General features: G+C 36.1%; 1 protein-coding gene across 12 annotated transcripts in view; it reads left to right on the forward strand.

Annotated features, from left to right (window-relative positions):
- Positions 1–25,372, forward strand: part of NF1 (neurofibromin 1) — a 240,627-nt gene that overhangs the window by 90,111 nt on the left and 125,144 nt on the right. For 7 of the 12 annotated variants that reach the window (XM_070482735.1, XM_070482740.1, XM_070482741.1 and 4 more), the window contains 8 exons: positions 7,254–7,388; positions 11,128–11,241; positions 16,321–16,400; positions 17,942–18,065; positions 19,482–19,643; positions 20,976–21,225; positions 21,759–21,832; positions 22,057–22,140. In XM_070482735.1, the coding sequence (XP_070338836.1) occupies positions 7,254–7,388; positions 11,128–11,241; positions 16,321–16,400; positions 17,942–18,065; positions 19,482–19,643; positions 20,976–21,225; positions 21,759–21,832; positions 22,057–22,140 (1,023 nt within the window). The remainder of the gene's footprint in view (positions 1–7,253; positions 7,389–11,127; positions 11,242–16,320; positions 16,401–17,941; positions 18,066–19,481; positions 19,644–20,975; positions 21,226–21,758; positions 21,833–22,056; positions 22,141–25,372) is intronic. The other 5 variants (XM_070482743.1, XM_070482742.1, XM_070482745.1 and 2 more) reach the window with 2 other exon arrangements.

Consider the following 25,372-nt stretch of genomic DNA (forward strand, 5'->3'; position numbering starts at 1 on the left):
TCCTCTTTTTCCAAGTTCTGTTAGTCAATAAAATATTCTGGTTTGATACAGTTGTAGTTCACTCTTATCCAGTTGTCAGTAATTGTTTCTGAGGCTTGTTTATCTTAGATGTTCAAATAGAGAAGTTTGCTATACCATATTTTGGGATTATTTAGCTTAAAATTTATAGCCAAAAGAGCATGGCAATGATGTTTTATTAAATAAGATGCAAAGTTATTTTTTGGTTGACTTTCTGTAATGCCAAGTACTTAATTTTTTTAAAAATTGAAAATTTCAATCCAAGTGTAAGTTAATTGGAGTTAAGCATAAATAATAGCTAATTAAATGTTAACTATATGTCTTTTGTTATTTTTAAAAAATTATGTGAGGTCATATGGCTTACAACATTGTGTAAATTTAAGGTGTATATCACTATATTTCAGTTTCTGTATAGACTGCATCATGTTCACCACCATCAATCCAGATTTTATGTGTCACCATACATATGTGCCCTTTACCTCTTTCACCCCGCTCTTCTCCTCTGGTAACCACTAATCTGTTCTCCTTATCTATGTGTGTGTTTGTTTATCTTCCTCATATGAGTGAAATCATACAGTATTTGTCTTTCTCTGTCTGACTTATTTTGCTCAGTATAATACCCTCAAGGTCCATCCATGTTGTCCCAAATAGCACAATTTTGTCTTTTTTTTTTTGCAGCTGAGTAGTATTCCATTGTATATATTTACCACATCTTCTTTATCCACTTATCCACTGATGGGCACTTGGGTTGTTTCCATGTGTTGGATTGTGAATAATGCTGTGATGAACATAGGGGTACATAAATCTTTTTGAAGTATTGATTTCATGTTCTTTGGATAAATACCCAGTAGTGGAATGGCTGGATCATGTAGTATTTCTATTTTTGATTTTTTGAGAAATCTCCATACTGCTTTTCATAGTGGCTGCACCAGTTTGCATTCCCATCAGCAGTGTATGAGGGTTCTCTTTGTCTCCACATTCTCTGCAACACTTGTTATTTCTTGTTTTGTTAATTATAGCCATTCTGACAGGTATGAGGTGATATCTCATTTTGTTAATGTGGCATATCACATTGATTTGTGGATGTTGAACCATCCCTTCATCTCTGTAATAAATCCCACTTAATTGTGGTATATGATCCTTTTAATGTATTGCTGTGTTCAGTTTGCTAATATTTTGTTGAGGATTTTTGCATCTGTGTTCATCAGTGATATTGACTTGTAACTTTCCTTTTTTGTGTTGTCCTTGTCTGGTAGTATCAGGGTAACGTTGGCCTCGTAGAACGAGTTAGGAAGCATCCTGTCCTCTTAAGTATTTCAGAATAGCTTGAGAAAGATAGGTATTAAATCTTCTGTGAATGTTTGGTAGAATTCTCCAGAGAAATCATCTGGTCCTGGACTTTTGTTTTTTTGGGAGGTTTTTGATTATTGTTTCAATCTCTTTACTTATGATTGGTCTATTAAGATTCTCCATTTCTTCTTGATTCAGTTTTGGGAGGTTGTATGAATCTAAGAATTTATCCATTTCTTCTAGGTCATCCAATTTGTTGGCATATAGCTTTTCATAGTATTCTCTTAGAATCCTTTGTATTTCTGTGGTGTCCATTGCAATTTCTCCTCTTTCGTTTCTGATTTTATTTATTTAAGTCTTCCCTCTTTTTTTCTTAGTGAGTCTGGCTAAGGGTTTGTCAGTTTTGTTTACCTTTTCAGAGAACTAGCTGTTAGTTTCATTGATCCTTTCTGTTGTTTTTTAGTCTCTATTTCATTTATTTCTGCTCTGATTTTTATTATTTCCTTCCTTATACAGACTTTGGGCTTGCTTTGTTCTTTTTTATAATTCTTTTAGGCATAGTGTAAGATTGCTAATTTAAGATTTTTCTTGGTTTTTATGAGATAGACCTGTGTTGCTATAAATTTCCCTCTTAGTACCACTTGCTGCATTTCCTAAGAGTTGGTAATTTGTGTTTTCATTTTCATTTGTATCCAGGTATTTTTTTATTTCTCCTTTGATTTCTTCATTGATCCAATGGTTGTTGAGTCACATGTTGTTTATTCTCCACGTTTGTGATTTTCTGAGCTTTTTTCTTGTAGTTGATTTCTAGTTTCATACCATTGTGGTTGGAAAAGATACTTGATATGATTTCAGTCTTCTTAAATTTATTGAAGCTTGCTTTGTTTCCCAATGTATGGGAATGTCTTTGAGAGTGTTCCATGTGCACTTGAGAAGAATGTGTATTCTTCCGTTTTGGGGTGGAATAGTCTATATATGTATCTATGAAGTCCATCTGGTCTAGTGTTTCATTTAAGTCCACTGTTTCCTTGTTGACTTTCTGTCTGGATTATCTATCCATTGATGTAAGTGAGATGGTAAAGTCCCCTACTATTACTGTATTGCTGTAACTTTCTCCCTTTAGGTTTGTTAATAGTTGCTTTATATACTTTGGTGCTCCTGTGTTAGGTGCTTATATATTAATAAGTGTTATGTCTTCTTGTTGGAATGTCCCTTTTATAATTATATAATGCCCATCTTTGTCTCTTATCTTTTTTATCTTCAAGTCTGTTTTGTCTGATATAAGTACAGCTACACCTGCTTTCTTTTGCTTGCCATTTGCTTGGAGTGTCATCTTCCATCCCTTGATTTTGAGCCTATGTTTGTTTTTAGAGCTGAGATGTGTTTCCTGGAGGCAGCATATTATTGGATCTTGTTTTTTAATCCATCCAGCCACTCTGTGTCTTTTGATTGGTGAATTCAACCCATTTACATTTAGAGTGACTATTGATAGATGAAGAATTAATACTGCCATTTTATCTTTTGTTTTCTGGTTGTTTGATATGTCCACTGTTTCTTTTTCCTTGTATTTCTGTCTGCCATTTCAGTTGAGTGGTTTTTTATGATTTTTTTTTTCTGTTTTCTCTTTATTTATGCTTTGTGACTCTGCTTTGATTTTTTGTTTTGTGGTTACCATTGGGTTTGCATAAAAGATCTCATAGATGAAATAGTCCTTTTTCTGATAATCTCTTATCTCTAATAGTCTATCCAGGTTCCATCCCTTTCCTCTTCCTCTTTTGTGTTTTTGTAGTCACAAATTCTTCTTTTTTGTTTCTTGAGTTTGTGACCAAATTGTATTGGTTATAGTTATTTTTGTTGCTTTCTTTGCTTTTATCTTTATGTTATAATTAAGTGTTTACTAACCTATTCTGATATAGAGCTGCAATTTTCTGATTCTGTCTATTTATTTCCTTGCTCAAGGTTTTGTAAACCTTTTCTTTTTTGTCTCATATAGGAGGACTTCTTTCAAGATTTCTTCTAAGGCAAATCTAGTGGCAATGAATTCCCTCAGCTTTTGTTTATCTGGGAAAGCTTTTGTTTCATTGTCATATCTGAAGAATAATTTTGCTGGATAGAGTATTATTGGCTGATAGTTTCTGTCTTTGAGTATTTTGAGTATATCATTCCAGTCTCTCCTAACCTATAGGGTTTCTGCTTAGAAATCTGCTGAAAGCCTGAGGGGGGTTCCTTTGTAGCTTATATTCTTCTGTCTTGCTGCCCTTAATATTTTTTCTTTGTCATTGGCTTTTGACAATTTTAATATTGTATGCCTTGGAGAAGATCTTTTTCCAGTAATGTAATTAGTAGTTCTGTTAGCTTCACATACTTGCATGCCCAGTTTCTTGCCCAGGTTTGGGAAGTTCTCGGCTATTATTTCTTTGAAGAAAGGATCCTCTCTTTCTGGGATACCTATAATCTTTATGTTACTTTCCTAGTTGAGTTGGATATTTCTGAAAGAACTTCTTCATTTTAAAAAAATCTTAGTTCTGTCTACTCCTCCACCTGCATCATTTCTAGATTTCTATCCTGAAAGAAAAAAATTCTCTCCTCCATATGGTCTGCTTCATTTTTAATGCTTTCTACATTATCTTTTTTTTTTTTTTTAAGATTTTATTTTTTCCTTTTTCTCCCCAAAGCCCCCTGGTACATAGTTGTGTATTCTTCGTTGTGGGTTCTTCTAGTTGTGGCATGTGGGACGCTGCCTCAGCGTGGTCTGACGAGCAGTGCCATGTCCGCGCCCAGGATTCGAACCAACGAAACACTGGGCCGCCTGCTGTGGAGTGCGCGAACTTAACCACTCGGCCACGGGGCCAGCCCCCTTTCTACATTATCTTTTATCTCATTGTGTTCTTCATTGGTTTGTTTTTTTAGTTTCAATCTCTTTGGTGAAGTACTCCTTCTGTTCATTAATTTTATTCCTGAGCTCATTGAGCTGTCTGAGTTTTCTTGTAACTCATTGAGTTTCTTTATGACAGTATTTTGAATTCTCTGTCCATTAGATTGTAATCTTCTGTGACTTCAAGTTTAGTTTCTGGAGAGCTGTCCTTCTACTCCTGTTCTGCAGTGTCACTGTAGTTCTTCATGGTGTTTGATGAATTGATCCTCTGCCGGCACATTTGCGGTAGTAACCACCTTTCTTATTTGAGTATGGCTTTCGTTACTTTGGTTCTGAGCTGCTTCTGGTTGCGGCTTACAGTCTCACTTTAGTCTCAGGTGTTGCCTTCGAGTTGACCAGGCTGTGAGCACTTCTGCTGCTTCCAGGGTCACTTGGGTCTCGTATCCCTCCACAGGCTTGGACCCTCCTGCCCTGTGCACCACCTGTGCTGCTGCTTCTGGGTTGTCTAGGGATGCTAGTTACACCACTGCCAGGCTGCTGGAATGAGTAAATGAATTTCTACTTGATCTGCTTTTAAAACCCTCCTTCATCTGGTTTACTTCTCTTCTTGCAAGAATTCAGCTTAACACTTTTTTCTTCAATTAAAATGACCATATGAAGATCTGATTTTAGTGTCCAGATGTGGTGTAATAATTGCTGATCAGCCTTTTTCATATGAACGTTGAGCCATAGATTCTCCATTTTGTATTTTTGGAGTATTTTTAAAATTTGAAATATTTGTCTTAGCACTAATCATTTACTATTTTAAAACTGAGCTAGCCTGTTAATTAATAGTTGTATGAGTTTTCACAAATATGTATAATTTCTGCACATTTTGCTTCTTTTTTTTTTTTTTAAGATTGGCCTTGAGCTAATATCTGTTGTCAGTCTTTTTTTATTTTTTCCTTCTTTCTCTTATTCTCCCCAAAGTCCTCCAGTATATAGGCGTATATTCTAGTTGTGGGTCCTTCTAGTTGTGCTACGTGGGATGCTGCCTCAGCATGGCCTGATGAGCAGTGCTAGGTCCACACCCAGGATCTGAATCAGCAAGACCCTGGGCCCCTGAAGTGGAGCATGCAAACTCAACTATTCAGCCACAGGGCTGGCTCCACATTTTGCTTCTTAAAGGAGATCCTGGCCCAGCAAATGCTTCTTTATGCCTATAAGTAGTCCTGGTCTTAAATAAGTTAACAAATGATTTGGGCCCTTAATAGACACCTGAACACTCTGACTCATGAATTTTTTCCTGAGCATGACTGTCTCTCTTTGGCCGAAGCACATGTATTACTTGGATTCCCACTGATATCTGCAGTATGGAAGATCAATTCATAAATTAATGAATGATTATTTTTCTTACATTTCTTGTTAAGAAATATATTTCTTCCTTAGCAAGTTATTCCTGACTTTACATAACCCACTAATGGTCATTAATTAAGAGGCATTTGAGTTGAAAAATTTATTTGAGCTTTTCCAGTCTTATATTCCAAATTTGGCAGCCATGCTGAAACAAATGGATATGCTGATACGTGAGATTGAGGTGGCATAATTAAACTATTATTACTTTTTGTAAATGATTACTAAATAAGAGATAATTCTTATGTCTACTGGTTGTTCTCTGATCTGTGTTCCTGTGCAATGGCTGCATTAGGGAAGAGCCATTATGCTTAGTTACATCTTAGTAAATAAATTTGTTCAAGGAAGGTTTCACCTTGATCTAAGGTGTTACCTTGACTTAGAATGAAAAAAAAAGTTTAATGGGAACAATCAGTAAAAACAGAATTTATTAAATACCTTTGGTAAGACATTTGTGGTGGGATTATAAATATAAAAGCAAACAGTATTTGTAGTTTTGTTTTCTTTTCTATGGTGACATTCTTGAGCATTTATGTGTACATTAGATAGCTATTCCTCCCTTCAGAGGACCAAAAATCTTCAGCGTTCTTGGGCATAATTAAAATGCATTTCTCACACTTAGACTGAGAATAGTGGCTGTCTGTTATAGACATGCATCTCCACTTTTTTACTTTTGAGAGACAGCCTCTTTACTTGGACATTTTTATTATGGGTGCATAGATGCTGGATATTCTCCCCTTCATGTATTTGCGTAATGCTCCCATAAGGTGTACATATCAAAACCAGGTATTTTGTGTCCTTTTAAAGGAAAAGGAAAAATGTTTTATAAGAGTAGAGAGAAAGTTGTTATTGGATCTAGAATATAATTGTTGGATTTTTGGTTGAAAAACATCCATAATTATAGTATCAGCCCAGCGTCTATCATAGTATCTCTGTAATTGAAATACATTTTCCATGATTTAATCTTTCTCAAAGAGTTCTTTCTCTGTTTTATCAGTGTTCTTCAGGCAAAATACATGCATTCTGTAACTTGAGAGAGATGCCATGCCATTGAAGGAGAAACAAAACTTACAGTTAAACTGTTAAATATGGAGATTGTCTGTATAGCATATTGCATCAATTCTAAGAAGCACTTACTTTTAGTTCTTAACATCTCTGAAATTGGGAGTGCATCTTATTTGTTCCATATGGTTGACAGTGGTTTTTCATTCTTGTATAAAATAGTGGTGCATCTTACAATTGATAATGTCATAGATTCTATGGAATATTTATGTATATGTTTGTGGAGTAAATATTTGTTAAATGAGTTGCTCAATGTGTGTGTTTCTGAGAGCTATAGACTAAATATTTTATCCCTAATATTTTCACATTTTGGAAAGTTGTTTTTTATGTAGGAGTCAACTTGATATTAAAGCTTCTGGTATTTTAATAGATTTTCACTTAAACTTTATTAGATAGTTTATATAAGAATAATATAAATATTGCAAAAATAATTTTCATTTGTTTTTTAAGCTTAATAATCTTACTATTGATTGCTTCTAGTAATACCATTTGGTGATATAAAATGTCTATTTTTTCAAAGCTTTTTTATAACAGATTTACTTTTAAAAGTTGGATAGCTATTATCTTAGTTCTGATGTCTGATTCTTACAAAGGGATGTCATGTTTTTGTTTTTAGAGTCTTACATTTAAAGAAAAAGTAACAAGCCTTAAATTTAAAGAAAAACCTACAGACCTGGAGACAAGAAGCTATAAGTATCTTCTTTTGTCTATGGTGAAACTAATTCATGCAGATCCAAAGCTCTTGCTTTGTGTAAGTATTTTTTATGAAATGCCTTGAAATTATTACACTAACTTAGTTTGGTTTAATTGGAATGCCAAGACCTTGAAGATAATTACTAGCCAAAGACCACTTACTAATCCTTCCTGATCATGCTTAAAATGTAAGACATCTCTAAAAAACTAACTTAGAGAGAATACTACTATAATTAGATCAAATTTCGTAGCTTTTCTTCTTAATTTGCCTTATCATTAAACTAACGTACTTTGGTGAGATCTTCTGTCCTTACTCTGCTATCAGATTATTTTGTCACTTAGGCATTATCCTGGAATGAGGGTGGAGGTAATGAAGTAAACATAAACGAGAGTGCTTTCTGCATCTGCACAGTTGGTTTTTTTAATCTCCAATTGCTATGGCCAAACCATTAGCTTTTCTGTCCCCCTTTCTTCCTGTCATCAGCCTTCTATCATCACTGGCTTTGGCTACAAGTACTGGATGTGAAGGAGAAGGAGATGAAAAAGGATGTGGTTAGCACTCAGATATTGTCATAGCTCTGCTCTTACAGCCTCAGGAGGTGGTAGATTCCTGAGAGCGTCACTCCAGTCCAGAAAATAATTAGTAACTAACAGATATAAATGAATGATAGTTATATTAAGTGGTTGAAAGCATGGGAGCTGGAGACAGACTAGCTGTGTGATTTGGGTGACTTACTTAACTTCTCTGTGCCTTAGTTTTCCCATGTGAAATACTACAATGATAATAGTTCCTACCTCAGAGAAGATTGAGATAGTACATGTCATGCTTTTAGGCATAATGCATAATAAATAGATAATAACCACTAAATAAATGTTAGTATTATTATTTATAAACTACAGTTAACATTAATATTATTAATGCCCAAAATGTAACAGTTATATATTGTGAAGTTCATAGGATAGTATGTTTAATCTTTGTGGACTTTGTCCAGTCTCTGGAGAGCCCATCCAGAAAAATTTCTTACTGCTTTTATTCAGCAGTAGGCTTTATAAGTGCTAAGTTGCTTTCAATTTTGATGACATATTTTTCAAAGTACTATACTATAGGGGTTCATAACTTGATGTCCATAGTTTCAAGAGTTCTATGAAACCCCTGAAGTTTTAAAAATATGAATATCTGAGTATTTTTTCTGGAGAGAAACGAGAATGGAGAGAGACAGAAGATGGATTAGTGACCCAAAGGAAGGCCTCTGATATTTTGAACCCTTTGAAAAGCCCGTCCAAATTTGGGACTCTTAATAGAATAAACTGTTAGAACTTTGGCATGGAAAAATTCCATACAATATGTGAGTACAACCCTATAAAAATAATGAAATATCCTTTCTCCTCATTTCTTTGTTATGTCGCACAGGTTATTTGTGGTGTTATTTCATCATGCATGTCATAAAATATATTAATGCCACTCTTTTTGGCCATGCTCAGGATCAGAGAATGCACTAAAGTCACTGGTGCCTTCTGTGTTAAATATTTTATTGTTCAAAGAACAAGAATTTTAACAAAACTTACTGTTTTCCAAGTTTGAAATTTAGCAAGCAGAAAAGGGTCATTTAAAATTGAAATTATTTGCTGCCATCTAGTGGTTAAACAACTTTTCTCAGAGTTACTCAAGGTCAGTTAAAAGAGTGAAAGATTCATTGTAAATATTTGATTATTTCATATTTTATGTATAAAAATTCTAAGTCTTAGTAAATAGGAGAAATGTAGAAATAACTATTAAATTATCTCAATCATGGTATTTTTAAAGTAACGTGATTTTATTGTCTTCCATCTTTGCCATCTCTATCCTAATCCTCCTAATTGCTCAACTTGCATCATCTCCTACCTGCCTCTAATCATTTCTCTGCACTAAAGTTATGATGATCTCTTTAAAAAGCAAGTCTTCTCATTTCCCCTGCCCAGCTTAAAACCTTTTAGTTGCAACTGCCCTTGGGATCAAGACGAAACTCCCTATAGACCTATAAGGTCGTGCAAAGTCCGACTCCTACCTACCACTTCTGCCACATCTGTCATGGCCTTTCAGTCCGTCTTACTCACTACATCCCTTCATACCTGCCCTTGCTCTTGCTCTTCCCTCCGCCTATGATCTGATTCCCTCTCCTCTTCACATAGTGATCCCGCTACTTGTAAGCTTGTTATCACTGCCTAAGGAAGCCTCCCTGACTGCCACATTTCCCTGTTACAGGTGCACACGGCAGCATGTGCCTTCGTGGTTCTTACCTCATGTGCAATTTTATACTTGTTAGTCTGATTATTGATGGTTATCTTTCCCACCAGACTACATCTCATCGTCTCTTTTACTTGTTGTGTCTTTGGTATTCAATAAATATTATTGGGTTATTAATGAATGAATATAAATGTCAGAAAATAGGCTAACAGTTTTGAATTACAGATATACTGGGGTGAGGGCTTACCTTAATCATTATAATGGAAAAAGTTCTGTAATTAATAAAATATGGGCACAAGTTGCATTGGCCTCACTTAAATGAACCATATATTCTTTTTTTTTTTAGATTTTTTATTTTTCCTTTTTCTCCCAAAGTCCCCCAGTACATAGTTGTGTATTTCTAGTTGTGGGTCCTTCTAGTTGTGGCATGTGGGATGCTGCCTCAGCATGGCTTGATGAGCGGTGCCTTGTCTGCACCCAGGATTTGAACTGGTGAAACCCTGGGCCACCAAAACAGAGCGCGCCAACTTAACCACTCAGCCACAGGGCCAGCCCCCAAACATTCCTGAAGTGTAAATAGATGCTTCCCAGTTACAGGAAGCGTTTTAGTCTCTTTAAGTAGGTAGACATTCACATTTATATACACCGCTAATTTGCTTTGCTCAGTACATAATGTTTTCCACAATGAAAAGGACTGAAGTATAGATATCTAGAGCTGTGGATTTAGCCCTGTATGGATTTGGGTAGGTCTTTCGTACTGGCCAAGAGGGCTGCAGAGGATAATCGTGCAGTCCTTACCCAATATGCGTGTTCTTTGCCTTGATCACAATCATTTATAAGATCAAAACCAGTAAGTTCCAAACCAGAGGTATATTATTTAGCCAGTGTAGTGTTGCTAAAAAAAAAATTACTTACTCCTATTATTGATATAATTTCTTAATTGAAAAGTAATACCTGGTTTTTGTTTTCTTTTACTTAGGATTTTTTATGGACGTTATTTGCATTAATGAACAAGTCAAGATGTAGATTAAGAGACTCCTTAATAAAAGCGGTTTTGATCTGCTTTTTTTGGTGAGGAAGATTGGCTCTGAGTTAACATCTGTTGCTAATCTTCCTCTTTTTGCCGAGGAAGATTTGTCCTGAGCTAACATCTCTGCCCATCTTCGTCTATTTTATATGTGGGATGCCACCACAGCATGGCTTGATGAGCAGTGTGTAGGTCCACACCTGGGATCCAAACCTGCAAACCCTGGGCTGCCAAAGTGGATTGTGTGAACTTAACCATGACACCACTTTGCAGGCCCCAGTTTTGATTTTTTTAAAAATTCCACAATTATTATTTTTTATTGAGATATAATTCACATACCATAAAATTCACCATTTTAAAGTGCATAATTTACTGATTTTCAGTATATTACAAGATCGTGAGGCTGTCACCACAATCTAATCCTGGAACATTTTCATCACCCCAAAAAGAAACCTAGCACCCATTAGCGGTCATTTTTTGTTCCCTTCTCCCCCCAGCTCCTTTCAAATGATATATTTTTAATTGAGCTTTCTTTTTTCCTTACAGAATCCCAGAAAACAGGGGCCTGAAACCCAAGGCAGTACAGCAGAATTAATTACAGGGCTCGTCCAGCTGGTCCCTCAGTCACACATGCCAGAGATTGCTCAGGAAGCAATGGAGGTAGGGAAAAATGAACTCTAAGCACTTGAAGGAAAGGCTGTAACCATGTGCATTCTTGACATTTTTTTGGTGTGGCGTTTCTGTGAGTGATGAATGTCATTTCTGGACAGTTGTTGGAGAGATGTGTTTTTCTGGGAATGGTTACATCTGTGTCTGTGCACTGTTTTGTGGACTCCATGGAGAAGGAAGAGAACTTTACTTGCTTTATATCACATGTAGCAACAACATTGTACAAATTCTTATACTTAATAAAAAAACTCAAAATTTTCTAATTGCAGTTGACTTTTTTGAATTTTTTAATATCTTGAATTGAGATGTAATTCACATACTTATAAAATTTACTGTTTTAAAGTGTGCAATTCAGTTTTTAGTATATGCACAAGGTTATACAGCCATCAACATTGTGTAATCCCAGAATATTTTTGTCACCCCAAAAAGAAACATTGTCACTCTCCATTCTCCTGTCCTCCCAGCCATTGGCAACCACTAGTCTATTTTCTGTCTTTATAGATTTGCTTATGCTAGAAATTTCGTATAAGTAGAATCATATGTGGCCTTTTGTGTAATTTAACGTAATGTTTTCAAGATTTGTCCACATTATATGAATCACTAATTCATTCTTTTTTACTGCCAAATAATATTCCATTGTATGGATATACCACATTTTGTTCATCTATTCATCAGTTGATGGACATTTGTGATTGTTTCTGCTTTGGGGCTGTTGTGAACAATGCTGCTATGAAAATTTGTCTAAAAGTTTTTGTGTGGATACCTCTTAGGTATATAGATAGCTAGAAGTGGAATTGCTGGGTCTGGTAACTCTGCTTAACTTGTTGAGGAGCTGCCAACTGTTTTCCAAAGTGACTGCGTCCTTTTATATTCCCACCAGCAATATATGAGGGTTCTGGTATCTCCATATCCTTGCTAACACTTGACATCTGTCTTTTTGATTATAGCCATCCTAGTGGGTATGAATACAGTTGACTTTTTTAAAAATTATTTTTCTTTTGACTACTTGATCAATATGGTTTTAATTTAAATCAATTTTATTGAGGTTAATTTACATATAATAAAATTATATAGATTTAGAATATTTCTAATCACTCCAGAAAGTTTCCCTTTATCTTTTGCAGTCAGTGTCCCTGCTCTCTGTCCCAGAGACCACTGCTCTGATTTCTATCACTATAGATTAGTTTTGCCAGTTCTATAAGTTCAAATGAACTTTATGAACTATAGACTATGTAGTCCTTTTGTCTGGCTTCCTTCACTCAGCAAGGTTTTGAGATTCATCCATGTTGTTGCATGTGTTAGTTCCTTTTTAAAAATTGTTAATAAGTATTCCATTGATGATTATATCACAGTTTACTCACCCGATAATGGCCACTTAGATGAACATATCCATCACTGCTGAAAGTTGTCTTGTGCTCCTTCGTGTTCCCTCCCTCCCTCTCTCCCCTTATTGCCACCTGCCTGCTCCCCTGCTGTCTCTGCAACCACTGCTCTTCTTTCTGTTACTATAGATACAGATATAGTTTGCATTTTATATAAATGGAATTATAAAGTATATACTCTTTTTGTCTGTCTTCTTTAACTCAGCATGATTATCATGATGTTCATCTATATTGTTGCATGTATCAATAGTTTGTTCCTTTTAATAAAATGTGTTCTTTTTTACTGCTGGATAGTGTTTCATTTTGTGGGTATACCACAATTTGTTTATCCATTTACTTGTTGGTGGATCATTGTGTTGTTTCTAGTTTTTGGCTATTACAAATAAAACTTCTAGGAACGTGTATGTACAAATCTGTGTGTAGACGTATGCTTTCATTTCTCTTAGATAAATACCTAGCAGTGCAAAAATCTTACTGTGGTCTGTATAAGATACACAGCTTAAATACAAGGACACTGGAAGGTAGATAGTACAAGGACAGGAAAATATGCCATATGAACAGTAACCCAAGAAAGTGGAGTAATATACACATACAGAGTTTAAAGCAAGAAGCATTACTGGAGATAAACAGTGATATCTCATTATTACAAAGGGGTCCAGTCCATCTGGAAAATAAAAGTCTATTTGAACCTAATAACAAAGCTTCAAAACATATGAAGCAAAATAAAAAAGAAAGCTTCAAAATATATAAAGTGAAAGGAGAGAGAAAAATCCAGTTGTGGTAGGATACTTGAGCACACTTTTCTCAGCATCTGATAGAGTAAACAAGCCAAAAAAGATAGTAAGGATAGAAGATTTGCATAACGTGATTATCAAATTTGACCTCTTTGACATAGATAGAGCACTACACTCAATACACTTTCTTTTCAAGTGTACATGGAACATTCAGTATATCCTAAGCATGGAGTGAGTCTCAACACGTTCTAAAGGATTGAAATAATTCAGAATTTTTGTGTGTGACTATAGTAGAATTAAGCTAGAAATCAGTAACAAAAACTTTCTGAAGTATAAAATGACTATACTGTGTTTTTATTCATACTCTGTTAGTAGGAATGTAAATTAGTACAACCACCATTAAAAATTGTTTTGCGGGGGGCCGGCCCAGTTGCGTAGTGGTGAAGTTCACATGCTCTGCTTCGGTGGCCTGGGGTTTGCAGGTTTGGATCCTGGGTGTGGACCTAGCACCACTTGTCAAGCCTTGTTGTGGTGGCATCCTACATAAAATAGAGGAAGACTGGCACAGATGTTAGCTCAGCGACAATCTTCCTCAAGCAAAAAGAGGAAGATTGGCAACAAATGTTAGCTCAGGGCCAATCTTCCTCACACATACAAAAAATAAAATAGTTTGGCAAAATCTACAAAAGCTAACCATATGACCTAGCAGTTCCACTCCTAGGTGTGTATCCAACAGAAATGCATATGTATATTTACCAAAAGACACATACAAAAATGGTAATAACAGCATAATTTGTAATAGCCCAGAACACTGGAAACAACTCAAATGTATCAACAGTAGAATAGATAATTTTGATTGTATTCATTCCACTAATTACAACAATGAAGAAAGAATGATCCACTGCTAAGTGCAAAGTATGGATGAATCTCACAGACATAATATTGATTGAAGACAGCCAAATGCAATAGAGAATATGCTGTATGATTCCCTTTATTTAAGTAAGAAACAGGCAAAAGTAATCTGTCGTGATAGAAGTCAGAACAGTAGCTACCTTTATCAAGGGCTGATGACCACAAGGGAATGTGAAAAAGGCAGAAGTGTTGAGAAAAGAAGTGGTGTTGAGAATGTTGATCTGGGTAACGGTTACATTGGGTATATACATTTGTGAAAATCCATTGAGCTCTCTACTTAAGATTTGCTACTTTATTATTTATACTGTATGCTTCATTTTACCGGAAAGATTTCAGCACTCATTGTTACACTCATTGCTCATATTTTTGTACACTGCTATTGGTCCTATAAATTGGTACATTCCTTGCATTCTTTTTGGAAGGCTATTTGACAGTATTTGGCAGGAGCTGTACGAATATCCTTTTTTTTTGGTCCAAATAGTTCCATTCTGTAATTTTTTGATTCTATTAATGCAATTCAAAAGGAAAAAGCTACACATATATTCTTATGGCTCTTATTTATAATCAGAGAATATTAGGAGAATTTAAAATATTCACTATTAAGAGAATGGATGAGTATTCAGTGACAAGACAATGATATTTCAACTTTGTGAACTGTTAAACATCCGTTAAAACATGCAGTTCACATAGCAATACGGAAAAATATTTATGAAGTGTCAGATGAGTATACTCTGTTTACAGCCTTGTTAAAATATATGTGGAAAATTAAAAAATGGAAGAGCACATGAAAAGGAAAACAATCATTAAGATAGGGAAAAGGCTAACACATTTCCTGTCAATATTTTAAAAAATGTTTTTTCAAACAAAAATATAGAGAATTTGCCACTTAAAGTGTTAGTAAATTATACTAAATTTTTGCACAAGTGATGAAATTGAATGTAAATTTGTACTGTTTTTTCTTGATATGAAAGTTATAAACTATATAATTTTTAAAGATTCTCACAATGAATTGCAGTTTTCACTAAATATCTAAAAGTAATTACAGTAAAAGTGTGTGGAATAAGATAAACGTTATAAGTCTTGGAGTTATGAAGCGGTTCAGGGTTCGATATCTGCATACCTTTTCCTAATCTGAGGCAGATTATCAGCGCAGCTGTTTGCAGTTTATGCGTTTGATTTGGTTTTAAGAGAAGAAGAAATCAGTTCTCATTATTTGTTCCAAACAGCGTTTCATTGAGGTTTTAATAAAAAGCTTTAAAGGGGAGTAAAGAATCGCCAAATATGCTGACCAAGGACTGAGAGGAATGTGTGGAGCTCACCAGGGCGCCTCTCGGGGGGAAGCATGTGGAAATGGAGTTAGGGTACGGTCAGTTTGAAGGAAGAGTGTAGTTTTATTTTTTATGTCTTTGATAGCTTTAATTTGTTTAATAATAGTATTTTTGTATGTTAGTTGTATATTTTAAATAAATTATTTAATTCCTGTTAATATTCTGTGGGCCGAATTCCAATTTCAATTCTATGGCCAATTGAAATGTTTTAGGATGAATAATATGCTACGAAATTCAAAGTCTACTTTGTTTCCCTCTCTCATTTTTGAAAAACAGTCTGTCTTTTCTGTTCTAAAAGAATTCATGGCAAGCAAGATAACTTCTACTTTATCTTTTGGCCTAGAAGTATTGTCGTGTGTGTTAATTTTGGCGAGCTCTCTTTACCTGAGGATTAATTTTGTGTCCCATAGAGTTGATACTTAGTGAAATTGTTTTGTGTCTTAAAGCGATTTTTGCATGTATAGATTCCTATTCTGAATTCATCAGTCATTTAACTTTATGCATGTAAAGTAATAATGATAGGAATAGTGTAGCTTCCTTCTCTATATATTATCTCCTAGAGATTTGGGTTCGTCAGAGTTTTCCTCTTTTGCCTTATGCTGTATATTGAGGCTACAATTAAGTAGCTCAATTTGTTAGCATTTGTAAAATAAATCCTCCAGTGTTAAGCTTACAAAAACTTGTTAAGTCTTCTCTCTCTCTCTTACAATTCAGGCTCTGCTGGTGCTTCATCAGTTGGACAGCATCGATTTGTGGAATCCTGATGCTCCTGTGGAAACATTTTGGGAAATTAGGTATATGTACTTTTATTTTGTAATTCTATTTAAGATTTTATTTCGTATTTAATTTTTGTCTTTAAATATTAACTCTGTGGTACTTGGTTCATTGTCAAACTTTATTCACTTATACCTTCAGAGGTTTAGATTTTATTTGACTTGAAATTATTAATTAGACTATTTCTTGTTTTAACTGTAAGAACAGTGTCACAGCAATTTAGAAAATAAATTTTTACAAATTGTGCTAAATTTTATTACCCAACCATAAGTACTGTTATTTGCTGTAGTCCCTTCTGTTTCAGATTTCTATGTAGTTACAACTGTGTTTTAAGTTGATTTTTAAAGTTATAAGCTTAGAGTGTTAAAATTTTGTCAGTATTTTATTTCAGTTTTTTAACTTTGATCTTTTATAAATTTTCCGTAATACCTGTGTTTTTGATGAATAGATTAATAACGAATATATGCTTAGAAGGCAAAAATATATACAGAATTTTATGATTTATTTCCTAGGTTATATAGATTCTTACCTTTTAATGAGCACAAAGGCAACGCATTGAGGAAAATGTACATGTGTAAGCCTCAGGTTTTGTCATTGTCTTATCACAAGAGTGGGTGTACTAAGTCACTTGGTGGCTGAGTTAGCTCCCAGACTCTAGAGCAGTGCTCTCCTATAGTAACGTGAGCCACGTATGTAATGTAAAATTTTCTAGTTGCCACGTTAAAAAGTAAAAAAGAAACAGGTAAAATTAATTTTAATAATATATTTTTCAACCCACTGTATATATCTAGAGTATTATTTCAACATGTAATCAATGTAAAAGTTATTAATGAGATATTTTACATTCTTTTTTTCATGAAGTCTTCGAAATTTGGTGTTTATTTCACACTTTCGGCACATCTCACTTTGGACAAGCCGTGTGCTGTCAGTGCTGGGCAGTCGCGTGTGGCTGGCTGGTGGCCGCCCTGTTGGACAGTGCAGCTCTAGAGTAGGGGTCAGCAAACTTGGCCTCTGAAGGGCCAGGTAGTAAATATTTTAGGCTTTGTGGGTCAGATAGTCTCTATCATCACTATTCATCCTGCCATTGGAGCAGGAAGGCCGCCAAAGACAATATGTAAAGGAATGGGGGTGGCTGTGTTCCACAGCAATTTGTTTACAAAAGCACATGCTGGGCTGGATTTGGCCTGCAGGCGGTTGTTCACAGACCCTTGTTCGAGAGCACTGGGTTTGCATACAGTCTATGCTGTGCACGTGGTCTGTCATTTTTTCTAGTCCTCTGCAAGGATGAGATGCATGGATGAAACAGTTGGGAGTTTGGGGAATAGGGGGCTTAGAAGTACTTGCTTTTTTTCTTTTTTTTCTTATATAATCTGAGACTTATTTCCTTTGATTATCGTGCTGTTAACATTTTGATAACCATTTCTGTAAAACAAATCCTAGAAGGAAAAATAAAATCCAAACTTGTGTCCATTATGAGAGAATGCCCTTCTTATGTACTGATTATATCTGTTTAGGTTAATTATTGACAAAACTGGTAACAATGAACTTTATGTCACTGCAGCTCACAAATGCTTTTTTACATCTGCAAGAAGTTAACTAGCCAGCAAATGCTTAGTAGCACAGAAATTCTCAAATGGTTGCGGGAAATTTTGATCTGCAGGAATAAATTTCTTCTTAAAAATAAGGTAAGCAAAATGACGTCTTTAGAAATGGAAGAATATTTGGAATGGTAATGGAAAGAGATATAAGGAAGTGTTTATTAGCCAGATTTAGTCCTATCTCAAGTCTTTCCTCCTACAAAGTCCTCAAGGGAAATATATGTGCAGAGGACTATGGCTGACAAATCAACATTTTAAAAATTATTCTGCAGCTTTGGCCTTAAAAGCTGCAATCCTTATAAATTCGAGTTGAGTTAAGCAGGACCCTATGGGGCATGCCTCAGAGGAGACGGGGCTGCTATAACCAAAGTAGATTGAGGAGAATATTCTGTCTTCAAGTTCATATATAAGACTTGGATGCTATGGCTAGGCTAGTCCAGAGAATATTATCTATCAAGAGGCTGAGGGGAAGAGGTTGAGGGTCCTCAGTCTAGGTTTATTTATATTCCTACTGTAAAGCTTTCACCTCTTGAAAATATCAAGAATTTTCTTCCTTATGGTCATGTGAAAAGTTTTGATTCTGAACTATTGAAGCGTGGTGATGAGGTTTGGGAGGATAGAGAAGAACCTTAAATTTCTTTTAACATAAAGTTTCTATAATGACTCAATTAAAAAATTCTCTTATGGCATAGTTTTAGGAGTACTTGATTCATGAATTTTTGTTCATGTCTAGAATCATAGCTACAAGAAATCTTAAATGTATCAGACTCATATGCTTTTCAGCATACCTTCCGCATATGCTTTTCAGGGTACCATGCAGCTTGGTAAATTTTCTTTGTTTAGAAATAGGCTACTGGTGAGTTGGGTTTATTCACATCTGGCTTATTTTAGTGTGTTAATACAGTGGAATTTGGCATTGTTTCAAAGATAAGAGATTAGACTTCAGAGTTTCATGCCCTTGCCTGTGGTATAATTGTCCAGGGAACAAGCATTAGTAATCCAGTAATGAATCTGTAGTTCTCCGGTCAGTAAGTCACTCTTGTAACATACTTGGCCTATATAGGAGTGTTAATTACTGGTCCAAAGGAACTTAATCTGAGAAGAGTCAACTTCTGATTATCCTGACATGGTGTGGGATAAAATCTTATGAGAGAAAATCTTTTGTCATTTATAATCGACTGAGAAGTACATTATATTTTTCATACAGTAGATTTATGTTGTTGACATTTTACTTGTGCCCATGTTAGATCTAGCAGTGTTAATTTACATTTCTAGAATCTGTTGTTTCTGATGAGTTGAAGAGTGGGAAGCTGAGAATTTTCAAAGACATTGAGCAAATATTACTTGTACTACTGGGTTTCTAGTGAAGGTTCCTCAAGGTGAGGGATAGGAGTTGGGAGGGCAGTTTTCCAGCATAGTCTCAAACAGAAGACAAGTCATATTAAGTATTTATTTCTTTTAGTGATCAGTGCTTTGGAAAGGCTTACGTATTTTTCTTTCTAGCAGGCAGATAGGAGTTCCTGTCACTTTCTCTTCCTTTATGGGGTAGGATGTGATGTTCCTTCCAGTGGAAATACCAGTCAAATGTCCATGGATCATGAAGAGTTATTACGTACTTATACTCCTGGAGCCTCTCTCCGGAAGGGAAAAGGAAACTCATCCATGGTAGACAGCTTCTTTTGTGGTTCTCCTTCCTGTGTCGTCATCTGTGCTCTGTGTTTTTTCTGAATGAACCTTGGTAAATTTCAACTAGGTAATAGAACGTGGTAAAGAACTGCTTAGATGAACCTCAGGCAAGTTCCTAGCATCGCTGTGACTCAGTTCCTCAACTTTAAAATGGAGATAGTAATAATTCCTGCCACAGAATTGGTGTGAGGATTGAATGAGATCATTTGTAAACAGCATTGAGTATTTGACACTTAGAATTTTTTTTTTGCTTTTTCTCCCCAAAGTCCCCCAGTACATACTTGTATATTTTAGTTGTGGGTTCTTCTAGTTGTGGCATGTGGGACACCACCTCAGCATGGCTGGATAAGTGGTGCCATGTCCGCACCCAGGATCCAAACAGGCGACACCCTGGGCCACTGAAGCGGAGCACGAGAACCTAACCACTTGGCCACGGGGCGGCCCCTGATAGCTATAATTATTATAAACCTCTACCCCATAAGAGAGACCATTCGTACCCTAGAAGTTTAAACGTTGTACCAACTAACAAAAGTACAGAGTTACTGGAAGGAGAACATTTTGCTTGATGTTACAGATGAGTGTTTCTGTGGGTTTTGTTTGTGTGCAGAGTTCCTTTTACAAATAGATCATACAAGTGAAAATATCAAATCATTACAGAAGAGTTTCTTTTCCTGATCAAAGTTTTTTTTAACCTTAATTTTCAATATAACCTTCTGTTGAACAAAATAAGCACTGTGGTGTTTACTATTGTATACTTTGCCTGCAGAATTTCATTTGTTTTGGAAATGAGGATTTCTCTATTTCACATTTTGGGAATATGTAATCCAGAATCAAGTATATCTTCTACAGCAATGTTTAGTTCTTGTTTGTGCCCTCATTTCAGTCAGTGCTGCAGTGTACTTATTTTATTTCTTCCCTGCAGTAGGTAGATAGAATTTCCTGTTCCTTCCTCTTCCTGTGTCGTTCATAGTTGACTGGGAAGTGCATTGTCTTTTTCATCCAGCAGATTTATGTTGTGAGTGTTTTACTTGCGTCCATGTTAGACTTAATCTACATTTCTGGAATCTGGAATAGAATAATGTATATTCGATTTGAAATTGGATAGATGATAGCATTATGTTGGTCCAAATAATCTCATTTCTCCTTCAGACAAGATATTTTGGGGTTTGAAAATTTCTATCATGATTAAAGGGGAAAGCTCTTGTGGGTTAATGTATACAGATAAGTATGGTACACAGTTTGTTGCATTGTGGGGTTTTGTAAATAAATTACCTAAGTTGCACATATGTGCCTCCCACCTCTGACTCCCAGGATAGTGCGGCAGGGTGCAGTGGAACGCCGTCGATATGCCGGCAAGCCCAGACCAAACTGGAAGTGGCCCTGTACATGTTTCTGTGGAGCCCTGACACCGAAGCTGTTCTGGTTGCCATGTCCTGTTTCCGCCACCTCTGTGAGGAAGCGGATATCCGGTGTGGGGTGGACGAAGTATCGGTGCACAACTTCTTGCCGAACTATAACACATTCATGGAATTTGCATCTGTCAGCAATATGATGTCAACAGGTAAATGTGGACTTTTTTTCGCTCAGTCTGCCTTGCATGACATGACATCTGATTGTGCTAGGAATGTAGGAATGTATTAAAGATTAGTACTGCTTTGTAAGTTTACAGGGCTAATTCCAATAGCTCACCTGAAAACCTTTTCCACACAAGGTAGGGTGAAAATAAATAGCGTTTGAAAGAAATTAACTTCTCCCTGAGTTTTAATAGGCTGTACATTTGTTTAAAACTAGCAGTATAAATTGCTCTCAGTTGTAGATTATATAATTTGCTCTGCCTGAATTGTGTATAGTGAAGTTTTAAACACATTGGCATGTGTTTTGAGTAAATATTGGTGGGATAGCTATTTTATGCTGTGGACCTTGTGGAGTTCAAGTTAAACACCTTTTCTGTGAGGCTGTTACAGTGGTGCTCAGCTTTTTCATTTGCAGCGTTCATTCCGCTCCTACTCTGCCTTTGGGTTGGTCTTGCCAGGTCCTCTGCTGGGATGCAGGGCTCTGAGTGCAATAAGTTGATTTGCTGTTGTCTTTGCTTAGGAAGAGCAGCACTTCAGAAAAGAGTGATGGCACTACTGAGGCGCATTGAACATCCCACTGCAGGAAACACTGAGGTATGCCCCTAGGAGCAGAAAAACAGCCCTCCCAGGCCCCCACCCTCAGTTTTAGAAGCCTCGTATTATGTGTATGTGACCAGGAATAGCTTTGGAAGCAAATGTGAGATGTGCACGTCTTACAAGTAGGATAATATGCACCAAGCTTGAGACCTGTCTATTACTGATTAATTTTTACCTCTAGGTTTAAAGTTGCTTTCAAATGGTAATTGCTTTCATTTTAGGCTTGGGAAGATACGCATGCAAAGTGGGAACAAGCTACAAAACTAATCCTCAACTATCCAAAAGCCAAAATGGAAGATGGCCAGGTGAGTTTGTAAAGTTGATTTTTTTCTGTTATTGATCTGGTAAACATGTACTTCAATTCAGTAATCTTTTGTGAGTCACTCTTAGTATAACAAGTAGATAGTTGTCTTAAGACTGATATTTAGTTCTGGTTCATCTAAACCTGCACTGACTAATATGGTAGCTACCAGCCACATGTGACTACTTAAATTAAAATTGAACTATAATAAAATTAAATATGATTAAAATTCAGTTTTGAGTCACACAGTAGCTACATTTTAAGGACTCCCTGGCCGTGTGTGGCAGTGAGCTGCTCTGTTGGGCCACACAGATATAAAATGTCCCCATCACTGCAGAAGTTCTAGACAGCACCGAGCTGGAGATGATGTGTGGTAGAGACTATTCCTTTACTCTCTTTCTCTCTCTCCATCAGAGTATTTCACAGAAGTCTCAGGAAGGGGGCAATAGAGGTGGAGAAAAATAAATGGAAATTGAAACACAATACATTTTACTATTAGGCATTCTCATTAAGGGATCTGGTGGGCAGAAGACCAAACCCATAGGTTAAATGAAATTTAAAAATTCGGGCGTTTCATTCATCAACTATTATCATTGATTACCCCAGAAATTAACAGTTGATATTTGTGTATATTTGATTTTTAGTGGCCTTATTGCTCTCGTTATTATGTGTTTTATAAAAATTGGTTAATGTCCTATTGCTTTTTTCTCATCATGCTTAATTAGAACAAGAAAAAAGTTATGTTTTTGTGAAGCAAAAATGTGTACCCAATATCGTTATTTGGAGAGGACATGTGACTTTAGAAGGAAAGTTTTTTTTGTAACTGTTTTGTAACTGTATTGATATATAATTCACATATCATACGATTCACCCATTTAAAGTGTACAGTTCAGTGGTTTTTAGTATATTCACACATTTGTGCAACTATCACCACAACTGAAAACAACCACATACCTTTAGCTATCATTCCTAACCTCTTGCTTTCCCTGTTCTCGCCCAGCCCTGGGCAACCACTGCTCTACTTTCTGTCTCTGTAGACTTGCCTATTCTGGACATTTCACAGAAATGGAATCATGCAATATGTGATTTTTTTGTGACTGGTTTCTTTTACTTGACATAATGTCTGCAAGGTTCATTCATATGAATCAAAGCTTTTTAAAAGAAATTTGACATTTTGGGTTGATTATATTAGTCTATGACAAATATATATATTAGCGGCTCTTAAGAAATGTATATAATAATGTTAAGTTTAGATTTTAAATTTAAAAGGTTTTTCTTTTTGCTGAGGAAGATTTGCCCTGAGCTAACATTTGTGCCAATCTTCCTCTATTTTGTGTGTGGGTTGCTGCCACAGCGTGGCTGCTGGCAAGTGGTATAGCTCTGTGTCTGGGTCGCTGACACAGAGCGTGCCAAACTTAGCCACTAGGCCATGGGGCTAGCCCCTAAAAAAGATTTTTAAAATATTTTTCACATAGTTTTTTCCTTCTTATTGAATTATACATACAAAAACATGTATAAATCCAAGTGACAGTTCACAGTATTAGAAGGTGAACATACCTGTGCAACCTGCACCCACATCAAGAAATAAATCATTACGAGTGTCCTAGAAGCCCTCAGTGTGCCTCCTCCAGTCCCTGACAGCCCAAGAATGACTGCTGTCCTGACTGTCAAATGCAACAGTTTTCCTGTATTTAAAGTTTATATGAACGGAATCATAGAGAGATGCTCTCTTATGTCTGGCTTCTTTCACTCGACATTAGGTTTGTGAGATTCATCCACACTGTTCTGTGCAGTTGTGGTTCACTCATTGTTATTGCTATATAGGATTTCATTCAATAAACAGTCCACAATTTAATTTTCCTTTCTACTCTTTTTTGGCATTGGATTGCTATACAGAGAGTAGTTATTTTAAATAGGGCTGCTGTGAACATCCTGGAATGTGTCTTTTGGTGACCATCTGCATGTATTTCTGTGAGGCCCACACTTAGCAGTGGAATTTCTTATTTCCGCTGGGTATATTGCTGTATAATAAAGATGCAGAGGAACTCTGTTTAGATCGCTGAGTCTTAGCTGCTAGTGCGTTATTCCCTAATGTTTGAATTAACATTGATGCCAAGTACAATGTTCAGTATGAACACTTGGCTCAAGAGCTGAGACCAGATTAAGGAGATGTCTAAATGGTATTGGATCCAAATCCTTGACGAGTGAAGGAAATAAGTCAGATATATACCAACTACAGCGTTTCAACTGTGCTGCAGCCCAAATGCAGCCAATATACTGAGTACTCAGTCACCCTTCCACTGCCAAAAAGTTCAAAATCACATGGCACTGTTTGATAATCTCAATAGGTGAATTTAAAATTGTCCAAATATGTGCTGTTTACCACATTGTTTATAAGCCAGTTTGCAAATTCTTTTGCAATGGACATTTCTGTGTTGTCTCTGATACCAATGATTCACACATCATTGAAGGTGTGAAGTTGATTCTTTATCTGACTTGGTCTAGCCAATCTCATAGTCAAAGTAAGTGACATAAAGTACTGAAATGCAAGATCAAGGCTTTTTTTGTTTTTTAGATTGGCACCTGAGCTAACATCTGTTGCCAATCTTTTTTTTGTCTTTTTCCTTCTTCTTCTTCCCCAAAGCCCCCTGGCACATAGTTGTACACTCTAGTTGTGAGTGCCTCTGGTTGTGCTTTGTGGGACGCTGCTCCAGCACAGCTCCATGAGTGGTGCCATGTCCATGCCCAGGATCCGAACTGGGGACACCCCGGCCACTGAAGCAGAGCACTCGAACCTAACCACTCGGCCGTGGGGCCAGCCCCTTGGCTTTCTTTATCAAAGCATAACATTGTATTCAGTGGTTCTTTCACTGTGCTCCCTATTGTGAGCCATGTTGCAAGCCGCACTGTGTCTTAACTCCTCATCAGAGAGTTTGCATAAATATCTGATAGCATAGGTCCTAAAAGGGGTAATGTGCTACATGACAGCAGGGATATGTAGCCATATTCTAAGAATTGACACAACTCTAATAAATTCATGTGCTGTAAGAAATCACGATGTTTCAGGAGTTCTGTGTTCAAAGCAATCCTTCATGAGAGAAAGGCCATTTTTCCCACAAAACAAGCATGCATAATGAAGAAATTCAATGGTACTTTTACGTCATTCATATCACAGAATGCCCCTAATATGTTGCTTTCTTGGGTTGATATATCCTCTATAGTAGGATGAGTATTAT

The sequence above is a fragment of the Equus asinus genome, chromosome 13 (genome assembly GCF_041296235.1).
Source record: "Equus asinus isolate D_3611 breed Donkey chromosome 13, EquAss-T2T_v2, whole genome shotgun sequence".
NCBI lineage: Eukaryota > Metazoa > Chordata > Mammalia > Perissodactyla > Equidae > Equus > Equus asinus.